We start from the raw sequence: 13,124 nt of genomic DNA on the forward strand, positions 1-13,124 counted from the left end.
TATATTTTGGAAATTTTTTTTCAAGTTTTGTGTTTAATGAAAGAGAAAGGTTCATCTGCATTTCTAAGTCGAGTAGAAAAACAGAGATGGTTTGCAGCGTCCTTTACAGTTTTCTTCAAATGAGGAAAGCACAGGGTTCCATAAAAATCCCGTGAGCACAGATCTCGGGACTCTGACCCACCTGAGCAGGTGAAGCCGTCTCCAGTGAAGCCCTCGGAGCAGGTGCACCGGTACGAGCCGGGGGTGTTGACACACTGAGCGTTGATGCTGCACTGATGGGTGCCGTTAGAACACTCGTCCAGGTCTGCAGAGAACAGAACGACACAACTTAGAAAGGAAGATGGGATGCTGAGACAAAGGCTTTCATTTATCTTAGTTTAAATGTAAACTGGCCCAACAGAATGTGTTCATCTATAGGATTACAACTGTAATTCTCTAAGATCTCAGGCCCAAATTCCAAGGTTTTCATGTCACAAAGATGGGTCAAAATGATGACTTGCAAGCATTCTGTGAGCTATGTAATCCGGTAGAATTTTAATGGTTAAAAGAAAGCCTGCATTCGGTTTCTGTCGGACATTTACGGATGGTGGACTTCATTGCCAGTTCTCTTATCACAAAAAGACCAATTTCTAAGATATTTCTGAATTTCAAAGCAGAAAAATTATCGTATAAATTTCAAGCTCATTTTATAGTGGAGGAAACCAGATACGAGCCTTGACCTTGTGTTGCCCACAGTCCAGGGCCAACAATGCAAATAAAACACAGAAAAACAGTATGACTAGATAAATACTGTGACATGTGCCATGAAGAAAAGTTGCAAGATGCAATGAGAGAATAAGAGCGGGATCTTATTTGGACTGAGGAACAAGAAATGCCCCACCAAGGAAGTAGTTTTAATTATGCTCAGACCTGAAGGATGGGGAAGAGTTAGCCCAATGAATGGGGGCCAGGGAAGGCTGTTCCTTGGAGACGGAAAAGCATATCTATAGATACTGAGGAGGGAAAGAGCTTGGTGTACCAACACAAATGAAACGAAGCCCGAAGGGCAAAGTATAATGCATGAGAAAGAGGGCAACAGAAGATGAAGCTGGAAAGATGGTCCGTGGATGGATGCTGTCGGATTTTACGAGTCATGGGAAGGAGGCTGGATTGAATCCTCAGTTTGATGGGTTAAATGAGGATAGTGAGGAGATCAGGTCCATGGCTTCAAAGGTTGCTTTGGCTTCTGGGTAGACAACAGACTGCAGGACCAGGAAGGGGGGTGGTGGTTTGAGCTGAGAGCCAGGGGAATGGAGAGGGAAAGAGGTAGTTGGATTTGGACAGTATTTTGAAGTAGAGGGGACTGGACACTGCTGAATTTCTTCTCTTAGAAGCAGGAAATCTTGGCCCAAGGATAAACAGGCTAGAACCACACAAAAAGGGAGGTTTTAGAAGGGAGAAAAAAAATGCCAAGTTGGATACGAGAGAAAAATAGCAAACAAATGAGACAAGAAAAATGGGATTTGAGGATATGGCTGAAAATGTGTGAGACTAACAATAAAGAGATGCCGAGACTAGAAGTGGGTAGGCAGTGAACTTAGTGGAGCTATCACAAAACTGAACTTAGCTAAGTTATTTGGAGATTACAGTAATTTAAATTCTATAGTTAGCACACAAATATTCGACAAATATAATTGTGATAGGAAATACAGCTTGCATACAGAGAGAATATATGCAAATTATATTACTGGGAAGGGATCTTAACACTATTCTTTAATCCGTATTTTGGACCTATAAGCCTTTTTCTTTTTGGCATGGGCAGGCACTGGGAATCAAACCTGGGTCTCTGGCATGGCAGGCAAGAACTCTGCCACTGAGCCACCGTGGCCCGCCCAGCCTATAAGCTTTTAATGAGTTATCACAGGGAGGTCAGTTCAGCTTGTTTCCTTTTCTAGTTTAAATTGACCTAAATAGTTCTCCCTAGTTGGACAAATGCTTTGTTGTTCGGGTCTGCAAACCACTGAGCACATTAAGGAGTGCTGTGAGTGACCCCAACTGCATACCCCAGCCCCTGGCTTCGTCTCTCTAAAAGGGTAATTAATAAGACTTTGGGTCATTAAGTGTAAAGCTGGGAGAATGGCAACTGCCTTCCCATTCTCCTTTCTTCTAATCAGGCCTCTGGGAGTCTAACAAAACATTTAGATTTGCCTGTAACAATTGCATTTTCCAGTAGGAGGCTGGCATGGCTCACTTACCACTGACTCAGGTTATCTGACAAAGCTTTTTCATTGCCTCCACTTATTTCACTGGGTTTAAATCTCAGTGATAACTCTGTGAAAAGACTGGGAAAATACACTAGTCATTTTCCATTGTGCAGTTGTTTGAAGTACCGGCTGCACAACAAGTAATTCTTACTGAACAACAACCCATAAAAAACAGATGCCAAGGCATCCTGCTGTAATTTGATCATTTATACTAAGGTGAAAGGAAACTCTTAGGCTGGAATTATCTTGTGGCTAAAGACAGTCTTTGACTTAGAGGGAAATAAATGAGAACGAAGAGCGTGGTCCTGGTCAAGTATGCGACGGACAGCGAGGCAGAAGCAGTGCCTTTGAGAATCTGCGTCCTTAGGGGTATTTATGTCTGCACGCTCACCAATACACTTGATGCCGTTTCCAACCCAGCCTTCTCTGCAGCTGCATTTGAAGCTTCCAGGGATGTTCAGACAGGAGCCGTGCATGTCGCAGTTGTGGGCACCAATTTCACACTCGTCCACATCTAAGAAACGACAGGATGAAAGAGCCAAAACACAAACTCACCCATTCTACTCCTGAGTATATTTCTGTGTTGATCACATTTTAGTAGAAGTATGAAAATTCCTACAACTTTATAACCTCATGGGCCTTGCTTCCCCGCCCAGGTCAGGCATCAGATTAGAGACACCAAGAGCAACCTGATTGCAAAAAGATACTCTGCTGTTCCCTCCTATTAATGTGTACTGCTTATTTTTCATGAGGACAAGGGCAAGCCTGGCTGTTCTTTAAAAAAAAAGGGTCCTTCCCGCCCCCACCATACAATCCATCCCACGTGTAAAATCAACGGCTCCTGGTGTAATCACGTAGCCATGCATTCACTAACACAATCAACAGGAGAACATTCTCATTTCTTCCAAAAAAAGACACACACATACATACGTACACACACACGTAAACAAAAAATTAAAAAATGCCATTCCCCATGCCCCTTATATCCCCTATTATCGGCACGAAAGCTTTGGTATGGGGCCTTTGCTACACTCACTAAAGGAATTCTGCAGTGTTACTCGTAACTACAGACCTTAGTTTACATTAACTGCATTTTCCTCCCACATACCATCCTATTATTAACAAAAGCTTTTCTTTCTAAAATTATATGGTCACATCATTTTTCGAAAATCAAAATCTTTATGGTTTTTGAAAACTATCATTTTGGTAGCCATTTTTGGCATTTACACTTGAGAAGGTAGAAAGATATTCACCAGAGGGTCATCTGGAGAAGGACCAGATGCTTTTACGAGTGAGTGAGTGTGTGTGTGTGTGTGTGTGTGTGTGTGTGTGACTGTCTGCCTGTTCCCTACATACGTTAATATACATTATTATATATGGAGACTTAGTTCCCTGAAGTTTTTTATAGAAAAAATAGTGAGTTCCATTCGTTTAATTATTCCACGTTGTAGATGCTAAAATCATGCACATGCATGTGCGCTCACACACACAAGCAGAGGGTTTCCATAGGTGCCCCGTCACCCCTGCTGGGGAGGACCCTTGTCCTTGCCTGCCCTTTCCTGGGGGGGGAGGGGGAGGGGGAGGGGGAGGGGGAGGGGGAGGGGGAGGGGGAGGGGGAGGGGGAGGGGGAGGGGGAGGGGGAGGGGGAGGGGGGAGGGGGAGGGGGAGGGGGAGGGGGAGGGGGAGGGGGAGGGGGAGAGGGAGAGGGAGAGGGAGAGAACGGAGGGAGAGGGAGAGGGAGAGAGAGAGAACGGAGGGAGAAGGACGAAAAGGAGCAAGAGGAAAGTAAGGTGGAAGGAAAGAAGAGAAAGGGCCCCAGAGGGATTGGTGCTAGCTCAGAACTACCCAAACCGACAAACCACCCGTGATCCCTCCAGCAGTCCTGGTGCTCCTCTCTGCAGCTGCACGCAGCAGGCCAGCTCCGCAGGGCTGGGTGAGGGGTGACGACGGCGGGGTATCCTCTGCGCATGCCACGGGTCAGCGCTTCACCGCACGCGCCGGCCAGCCCGCCTCACGCGTGCAAGGGGACACCTGCCGCACAGCCAGTGTCTGAAGTATGAGACAGGACGCGAGAGGAGACGCGTGGGAACCCCACCTGTGCATCCTGTGGTCCCCTTCTTCACCGAATAGCCCAGCTGACAGTGGCATATGAAGGACCCCTTGGTGTTCTCGCACTCCCCAAACATGCAGATGTTCGAGTTGAGGTCGCACTCATTCACATCTGGAAAAAAAGTATTTGCAATATCTTGGTTACTATTTTTCCATCATCACTTGCAAGCGCTCTTTTCGACTGAACAGCGTAACACGAAATACAAGAATAAAATGCAATACAGAGCTCTTTTGCAAGACACAGTTGGGCAGACACGATCTGTATTTAGGTTCAAATAACTGTTTTCAGTTAATGCTTCCTCTTTAGCTTCTGTAGCTTCTAGACAAGGACCGAACTTTTAAAATAACCTTAAAAAAAGTCTCCTGCTTCTCAGGTTTACGTGTGTGTGTCACCAGACCTATGTCCTGTGGTGCGATACCCACCGATGCACGTTTTCATGTCTGCTGAGGCCATGAAGCCGTCGTAGCAGAGACAGCGGTACTCTCCAGGGATGTTGGTGCACTGGCCGCCGTCACAGATGTCAGGGTTATTTTCACACTCATCGATATCTGATTAACATCAAATGAAAACAAGGACAGTTTTAATTTTTAATCACATCTTGTATATTTTCTGTCCAGTTCCACTCAACCGTATCTGCAGCCAGATTAGGAAAATAAAATTAATCAAACGTGCGGAGTTTTCCTTTCTGTACCTGCACACAATCTCCCATCCGGCATCAGGGCGTAGCCTTCGCCGCAGCTGCACTCGTAGCTGCCCTCCGAGTTGGTGCACTGGGTGTCACAGCCCCCGTTCATTATCATGCACTCGTCGATGTCTGCGAAAACAATATTCCAAACAGTTTACTCGCCAGATCCACTCCCTTTAGCAACGACAAAAAAAAGGCAGTCTTTTTTCCTTCAACAGATAATGCTGAAGTGACTTTGCATCCCCCCCCACCCCCCGACTATTTGGGTTGATTTATTATTAGACCATTAGTCTTTCTTAGTTCTCTGTGCTTCCTTTTAGACAGCATTCCATTTGGTGTTAGTTCCGGAACCCTCCGATGAAAGAATGCAGAAATATGAAAGTTGTGTGGGGTTTAGAAAACCTTCTATGGCCAGGAGAAGCCAGGGACTCCTCTCCAAAACCACCAAACCACAGCGTCTTAGAGAGCTGCACTCAGTCTTAGATTGAATTTTAAGGCACAGGACTCCCATCGCCTTTATTATGCCATGCCAAGAGCGCACTTGAGAAATTCAAGTTTCAGGTCTGCTTGACCCACCCTCACCTGCCCCACCCTGCCTGCCCTCATTTGCCCCCCCCCCACTCTCACCTGCCCTGCCCAGCCCCGCCCACCCTCACCTGTGCAGCCCTGCCGGTCTGGCGTGGCCTGGTATCCAGGGTTGCAGGAGCACTGATAGGTTCCAATCATGTTCACACACTTTCCATTTCTGCAGAGGTTGTTGCTCAGAGAACATTCATTAATATCTGTAAGAGATACAGAGAATTAATGTTTGATGCAACAACCGCGTCACTAAAACCCTCAAGAATGTGCTTTGCTGGAACGGTGGTCTGCAAAGGGGCTGTGCACTGCAGGAGGAAGAGCTCCTGGGGAGCGGGAATGAACTGCTAAAATCTTTATTTCCATTTATATCTACCTAGCACACTGCTGTCCAGAATGTTCCATGATGGTGGAAATGTTTACTGCATTGTCCGGTAAGCAGCCACGTGCTGAGTGTCTGCAGTATGGCTAGGATGGCGGAGGAACCGGATCTTTCATGTCATTTGATTTTAGTTAAATTTAAGTAGCCACCTAAAAGCAACACCCGAGAAGGCACAGCCTAGCTCGGGCCAGGTGTGAAGCTCGTGGCTCTGCAAGGCGTGTCACTTGCCTGCCGTGCAGGACCCTGCGGAGAGGCGCCTGGCTCCACACGTGGAAAGGTCGCCACAAGGACCCTTTTTTGTAGTTTTTTCCATTGTACTGGTTTCAGTGTGCTTGGACAGGTGGAGCTACAGATCAGATTCCTATTTTAAAATAACCTAACCCCCATACAGTGGTCAGGTACCTGAAAGATCTCCCACAAATAACTGTGGAGTAAAAAAGAACACTAAAAATCCAACCACCAGGGAACAGAAAGAAAACCATGGCGTGACAACTTTTCCTTGGGAAAGCCACCTGTCAGACATAATACAAGGTAGAAGTAATGATAATCTGCTCAGATATAGCAAGAAATTGGTCCCAAATTCCAAAATTACCAAGAAGACATTGCATGGATTTATGCCCATGATCATTAAGTGTATGTTTTATATTGTACATAGAAGTATATTTTACATTCTTTTGTTGTGCTTTTGAGGTACATATTTTTGGCCAGAAGATCCATGAAAGCTAAATAAGAAATGAATTGAATTTAGAAAAGATCTTTGAATCACTGTATATATTCGTATGTTCAACCATGAATAAACACTGTGTAATTATCAGTGGGAGAAAACTTTCCTGCACACTATTAAAACATTTAAAACTTTAAAATGTACCGTTTTAAAATATCTTTTAAATATATAAAAGTCTTAAGAGTCACAAACTATATCAGCATAGCTACTTATATATAAACACATGTGCAGCGGGGAGGTGTGATTATTTTTTTTAAATGGGGTATGTGATTGGATCTATTTTAAACCGGTTTCTCCGCTTATACTTTAGGGAAAGATTTCCCAAGAGGAGAGTCTTCCGTGGCTGCAGCGCATGTGGCAGCCAGCCTGCTAGGACACGGTAAGCCCCGAGGTCTGCGTTTACCGACAGGAGCATGGATGGGTGCTCAGAGTGAGCCCCACATGCTGAAGAGACCGCGGGGTTCTGGGAGAAGTGGGGTGATGGAGCCCACGGGAGCCCACAGCCACGCCAGCAGATCCCACGGGGATGGACACGGGGGGCGGTACATGCAGGGACCCCTCCCCCCCCCACACACCGGGCAGGTGTGCAACAAAAACAGGCCCTTGCATGGGGTCACTGCCACGTGCGTGTGAGGACAGGAGGGCATCCGCCCGTGTGTGTCACTTAATGTGGCAGCTACATGCTACAGGCCCCGTCGGCAGGAGGGCGGCCGGGCACGAGACCACTCACCCACGCAGTCCTCACGGGACGGGGCCAGCTCGTGCCCCAGGGGGCAGTCACACTGAAAGCTGCCCTCAGTGTTCACGCACGTGCCACCCCTACAAAGGAGAGGGTTACGTTCACACTCGTCAATGTCTGAAAGGTAAAAACGTGAGAGCCGTTAAAGAACCTGGAGGATGCACCAGTCGCGTGAGCAGCTGAGGCCGGGGTGTGTTCTCTGCGGGGAAGGGGTGCTCGGTGGGAGGGATGGGGCGCTCAACAGGGGCCCAGGACGCGCCCCCCCTTTCCCACCTCCAGCGGGGAGACGGTAAGGCTCTACCCTTAACAACAGGTTGCTAGCAAGAGATGCACTCGTTTCGTGCCAACAGAAGGAAAATGAAAAGGAGAAAAGCAACTTAGTTGTATAAAATGAGTAGGGTCAGAAGAGGCAGAAAGAAAAAATCGAAACAATATTTGCCTTCTATCAAAGCTAAATTCAAGTCACTATCCATTGCTGTCTGCTCTCCTGGTGCTTATTTCTCTAATCCAAGCGAAGGGGCATTTCGGGCCTCCGGGTGAACCCGGGGGATGGTCCTCGGCGGTCACGGGAAAGCAGAGTGGGCTGAAAGGCTGGTCCCACCCGAGGGGTTCGTGAGGACACACCCGGAAAGGGGAACCACAGGGCAGGAGCCTGGCTGGGAATAAGCCCCGGGCTTGCCCCGCAGCCTCCCAGGCGGTGAGTGTGCACCTGGCAGCCTGGTGTCAGATCCCATGAGCGACAGGGTCCACCCCGGCAAGGGGCCTGCACCCCACTCACCCATGCAGTTCTTCATCATCATGAACCCGCTCTCGTAGCCCTCGAAGCACTCGCACTCGAAGCCACCCGGCGTGTTGACGCAGACGCCACTTCCACAGAGGTCCGGGGAGATCCGGCACTCGTCGATGTCTGATTCGCGGGGGTTTTGAAAAATAAAAAAAGAAACAAAAAAATGCAACAGAACAAGGTGAGAAGGCTTACAGGCCAGGGGCAGGGACTGGCTGTTGGGGTGAAGGGGAGGCTCGGAGGCCACACTGGAGGAATCGGGGTGAAGAGGCCATCAGGGGGCAAGTGCCCTCCCCAGCTGCCCCAGCCAACGGGTGGACGCTGCCCTCCACCTGGAACAGTCTGGCGGGTGAACGAAGCCTCTGCAGGGTGGGCTGACCAGGGAAAGGGGAAGCAGCAGCGGGCGTGCAGGACCCAGCGCCCTGCTCTCAGAAACAGGTTCCCCACGCCTCCACCTAAGACCTACAGGGCTTTTCAACAGGGAAGCCAGGTCTGGAATAGACGGTGAAGGAAACATGACCTGTCTTCCAAAGGTCTGTCACAGTGGGGAAAATGCTTCTGCTAGCTTCGCCTTATGGCGATGACTTCCCATGTTGAGGTTTTCACGGCATAGGATTTAGTCAGTAGGTAACGGGGACATTCTCTCTCGGGGTTTCAGTGCCTGCTTCCCACCAGCTTTGGGTCTCTCCCTAGTTATTTCCCTAGTGACAGGCCAGCCCAAAAATATAAGCAATTTCCTTCCAGCTAAATTTTCAACAACATTCATTGATTTGATTAAGCCACGAGACTATCCATCTCAGTTCTCTGACTTTTTTTTGTCTATCAATATCCAGGAAGGAACAACTGCGGCTGATAGGTTATGGAAACTGGGCTGCAAGGAGAGTGGACTCTGGGACCAGCTGGTTCGGGAACAAAGCCCAGTTCTGTCATTTGTGTGGGACTTTGGGAAAGTCATTTCCTTTATCCATGCCCCCTTTCCCTGTCTGTAAAATGTGGAAAATAAGTGGAACCACTTCATAGGATTAGGCCAATCAATATTTGTTAAGTACCAAGAACAGCACTCGTCTCGCAGAAAGTGCTGTACATATGTCATTCCGTGGTAAGAAGGAAGTATTTCGGAAGCGTTGGCTTCTGAAGCGGACCTTGAGCGATGTACAGAAACTCTAACTTTAAAGACGGAGAACAGGGAGGCAAGAGACAAGGCGCCACAAGCGAGGAGAAGGTGACGTCGGCGTGGCTGGGCTCGGAGGCAGACTGCCGTGCAGGGGCGGGCAGGATGGCCTGGAGACTGAGGGTGTGCGCGCACAGGAGAAGGCTGGCGGGCAACGCGGTCAAACAGCGGGAGCCGTGCTTCCACATTGATCCGAGAACAACGCAGCGTTCTCAGCAACTCTCTCTTGCATAGTTAAAGAAGGCGAGGGTCAGAGACATTAAGCTACTTGGCTGATTTCACATCAAAAATAAGAGGGAAGGCAAGAGGGAGAGGGACCCGGGGCTCCTTACAATCCAGGCCCAGGATTGTTTGACCTTCACGCGTGGTGCGGAGACGGTGGGCGCTGTTTTGCAGGAAACTGTGTGGTTAAGCGAGCCCTGATTCAGGATGGCACACCTGGGGGCTGTGAAAATGGGGGCTCTGACCGCGGGAGAGGAGAGGTCGGAGGGCCTCTGAGCAGTTGGCCAGGAAGCAGGTACCGGGCCGGACCCCCGCAGGAAGGTGGACTTACTCCCCCGCCCCACCGTTAGAGGTACTGCTGGAGAAAGCCTCAGACTTTATAAACTCGTTCAAAGAACTGCCTCGGCTGAAGAGGGCCACGTGCCCCCTGTCACACGCCTTCCCTGGGCAGCTGTCTACAAAGCCTCATCAAACGGTGAAATGAAAGCAGACACCTCACCCCGGCGCAACACCCTCTGAGCTCATCCCAGCGGCTCCCGGGCTCTCTGTGGGGTTCAGGGTCTGCTTCCCACCAGCTTTGGGTCTTTCCCTATTTATTCTCCCAATTTTACAAGCAATACCAAAAGTAAGCAACTTCTTTTCAAGGGAACTGCATCACTGCTAAGGGTTTTGTTGGAGCCGCATCACAGCCCCACTTCTGCTACTGCCACTTCTGCTGCTGTCACTTTCCTCGTCACTGATCCCAAGAGGATGCCCTGATTAAGTTCCTACACACTCATTCCTGTCCCAGAGAACCTGTCCTGAGGAGCTCAACCTGCAACGGAAAGAACGTTCTAAACTTGAAATGGCGATTTTGATTCACAGAATTTTTTTCACTTGCCCACCAGGAGAGAGATGCCAAAACCAAGTTTGAGTGTTCACTCCTGAGTGAATTGTACTATTAATCACAGAGCACACACACAGGTACACATACATTTACATACAGGGAACTGCCCAGGGCAAGGAAATGGCAGGGATGGGACAAAGGGACCCCAAAACAAAGAGAAACTGTGCAGTTGGTAGTTAGAAATGTAGGAGTGAGGATGCCCATCCCGAAGCCATGAGAGCAGGTGAAACCCTGACAGGTAGAGTGTCCAGAGAGCAGAGAATTTTTTTTAGGGGGGGGGAGGGGGTGCATGGTCCGGGAATCGAACCCGGGCCTCCCACCTGTAAGGCAGGCATTCTAATCACTGAACTACCCATGTACCCGACAGCAGAGAATTTTGACAAACATCCAACAGGTGGGAAAGGTAAGAAGCTTTGAAGGTTAGAGAACAAGTATTTTATGCATGGAAGGACAATTGGGACAGAGAAGCATGGTCGAAACCAAAAGAAGAAAACCTCAGGGAGGGTTTGGACATTAGAGAGGTCAAGAGAATTATGGAGAGAAAAAGCTTGTTTTAACTCAAGCACGTTTTTCAACAGTTATGTATGTTTGCCTGAACAGGAAGAATAAAAGCCAAAATAAAAGTTAAAAAGCAAATGCTTTTAAGTGAGAGGGTTGAGAGGTCAAAGTGGAAAACAAGATGGTGGCTTGACAGAAATAAAGGGCTGAGAAATGTTTTGGATGCATTTCCCTGGACTTTCTAAGGGAAGAAAACAGTGAAGAGGGGACAATGCTAGAGAGAGGCATGAACCCTACTGAGAAGAAGGGGCTAGGTCAGGAAGATCCAAGAAGTCTGAAAGCAGAGGAGTTAACTGCGAAATCAAAGATGCATATCATGTCTTATTCTTTGTAGCTGGAGAAGAAATGAGACTCGATCATGAGGAAAAGGAAATCTTATCATCTGAGTAGAGGGTATAAGAGAAGGGCACTGGCAACCAGGTTTGGGAGTCCTAATGAAAAGGAAGGAGAGGGATGAAGAAAAGGAAGGGAGCGAAGGTCAGAGGAGGTTTCCAAGCCAGTGCCGAGAGGCATTCAGGAAGCGATGTGGGGGAAGCAGCTTCAAGACCAACGCCGGGATCCAAGCTGGCTCTCCTGAACCCAGCAAACCCCAGCAGCAGGGGCGTGAGGCAAGCAGTGCCGTGGGCACGTTAGGAGCTGGGGAGTGGCACAGCAGCACGACAAGACTGCGGCACATCTGATGCTCAGATGGACAGCTGGGAGGTACCTCTGGGTCTAGGCTGGGTACCACGTGGAACAGAAAGCTTGGGAAGGAGCCCAGACACACTTCGCTGGAGGTCCCGAAAGCTTAGGGCCCAAAAAGGGAAGATGCCGAAGAGGAGATGAATAAAGAGAGTTCTGAAAATAAGAGCTTGGAGATCCATTTCAAACATCTGGAATATTTTGTTATATCTTTTAATAGAAAATTTGGAATTTCACGCCTTTTGAATCTGCACGAAACACCTATGGAAATGGATGGAATTATCAAGTACACTCTTCATACATGAGGAAAACAAGTTACAATTCACCCTCGTCCCCCCCCTCGATTTCAACATTTTAATAGTATATCGTTATACAGTTTTACATTGATTTAATGGCTATATTCCTCAATATGTATATATTTGAAAATCATGGTTTTATGACGTTCCTGTACATAAAACAAATACATCATCATGTTATTTTGTAGCTCTCACAAAGAAGTTATTTGGAGAACTCCTTTAAGTAGGGGGGAAAGAAACAAACATTTACACGTTCTCAGGAGAGGGTGGCTTTGACCAGCAAGGGAGATCATGGTTTACTGAAGAAAGAACAGTCTTACCTGTGCAATTTCTTTCTTCCATGTCGAGCGCAAAGCCGCTGTTGCAACGGCATTTGAAACTTCCGATTGTATTTCTGCACTTTCCATGGGTGCACATCCCAGGGAATGATTTGCATTCATTGATATCTAAAAGGAGAGTAAGGCCAGAAGGTAGAGGGTGGTTGATTCCACAGTGATAAAACTGATATCCCTTTAAGTCAAAAATCTATCAAATATTGAAATATTAGTGGTCGATGAGAGGGAGGGCAAGGAGGATAGGCAGTATGAGTTTTTTCTTTTTATGTTTTTTCTGGAGTGATGCGAATGTTCTAAAAATGATCACAGTGATGAACATACAACTACGTATTGATACTGTGAGCCACTGATTGTACATCATGGATAGACTGTATACGTCCGGAGATCTGTCAATAAAATATTTTTTAAAAATCTATCAAGTAAAATGGGGGAAAATTTTTCAATAATGACACTCATGCCACATAAAAAGCTTCATCTGTGACCACGAGTCTATATTCTAAATGAAAAGTTCTGATCCTTTTACTTTTTCTTGGGTGACTGGGTTGGGAATTGAACTGGGGTCTCCGGCATGGCGGGCGAGCATTCCAGCACTGAACCCCCGTGCACCCCACTCCCTTTCCTTTTGATAGCCTGTTTTGCAAGTTTAGCTGGGATGGAGACCATTTTGCTAAATGGGGCTGCACCTGGCCAGGCTGCACTAGAGAGCAAACGGCAGTGCAGGGACGCGGGGAC

General features: G+C 47.8%; 1 protein-coding gene across 1 annotated transcript in view; it reads right to left on the bottom strand.

Annotated features, from left to right (window-relative positions):
* Positions 1-13,124, bottom strand: part of FBN2 (fibrillin 2) — a 260,472-nt gene that overhangs the window by 59,424 nt on the left and 187,924 nt on the right. The window contains exons 25-33 of the mRNA XM_077138319.1: positions 12,378-12,503; positions 8,238-8,366; positions 7,451-7,576; positions 5,695-5,820; positions 5,045-5,167; positions 4,776-4,901; positions 4,339-4,464; positions 2,635-2,757; positions 182-304 (exon numbers count right to left, since the gene is read on the bottom strand). Coding sequence (XP_076994434.1) covers positions 182-304; positions 2,635-2,757; positions 4,339-4,464; positions 4,776-4,901; positions 5,045-5,167; positions 5,695-5,820; positions 7,451-7,576; positions 8,238-8,366; positions 12,378-12,503 — 1,128 coding nt within the window. The remainder of the gene's footprint in view (positions 1-181; positions 305-2,634; positions 2,758-4,338; positions 4,465-4,775; positions 4,902-5,044; positions 5,168-5,694; positions 5,821-7,450; positions 7,577-8,237; positions 8,367-12,377; positions 12,504-13,124) is intronic.

This window comes from Tamandua tetradactyla, chromosome 20 (genome assembly GCF_023851605.1).
Source record: "Tamandua tetradactyla isolate mTamTet1 chromosome 20, mTamTet1.pri, whole genome shotgun sequence".
Classification (NCBI taxonomy): domain Eukaryota; kingdom Metazoa; phylum Chordata; class Mammalia; order Pilosa; family Myrmecophagidae; genus Tamandua; species Tamandua tetradactyla.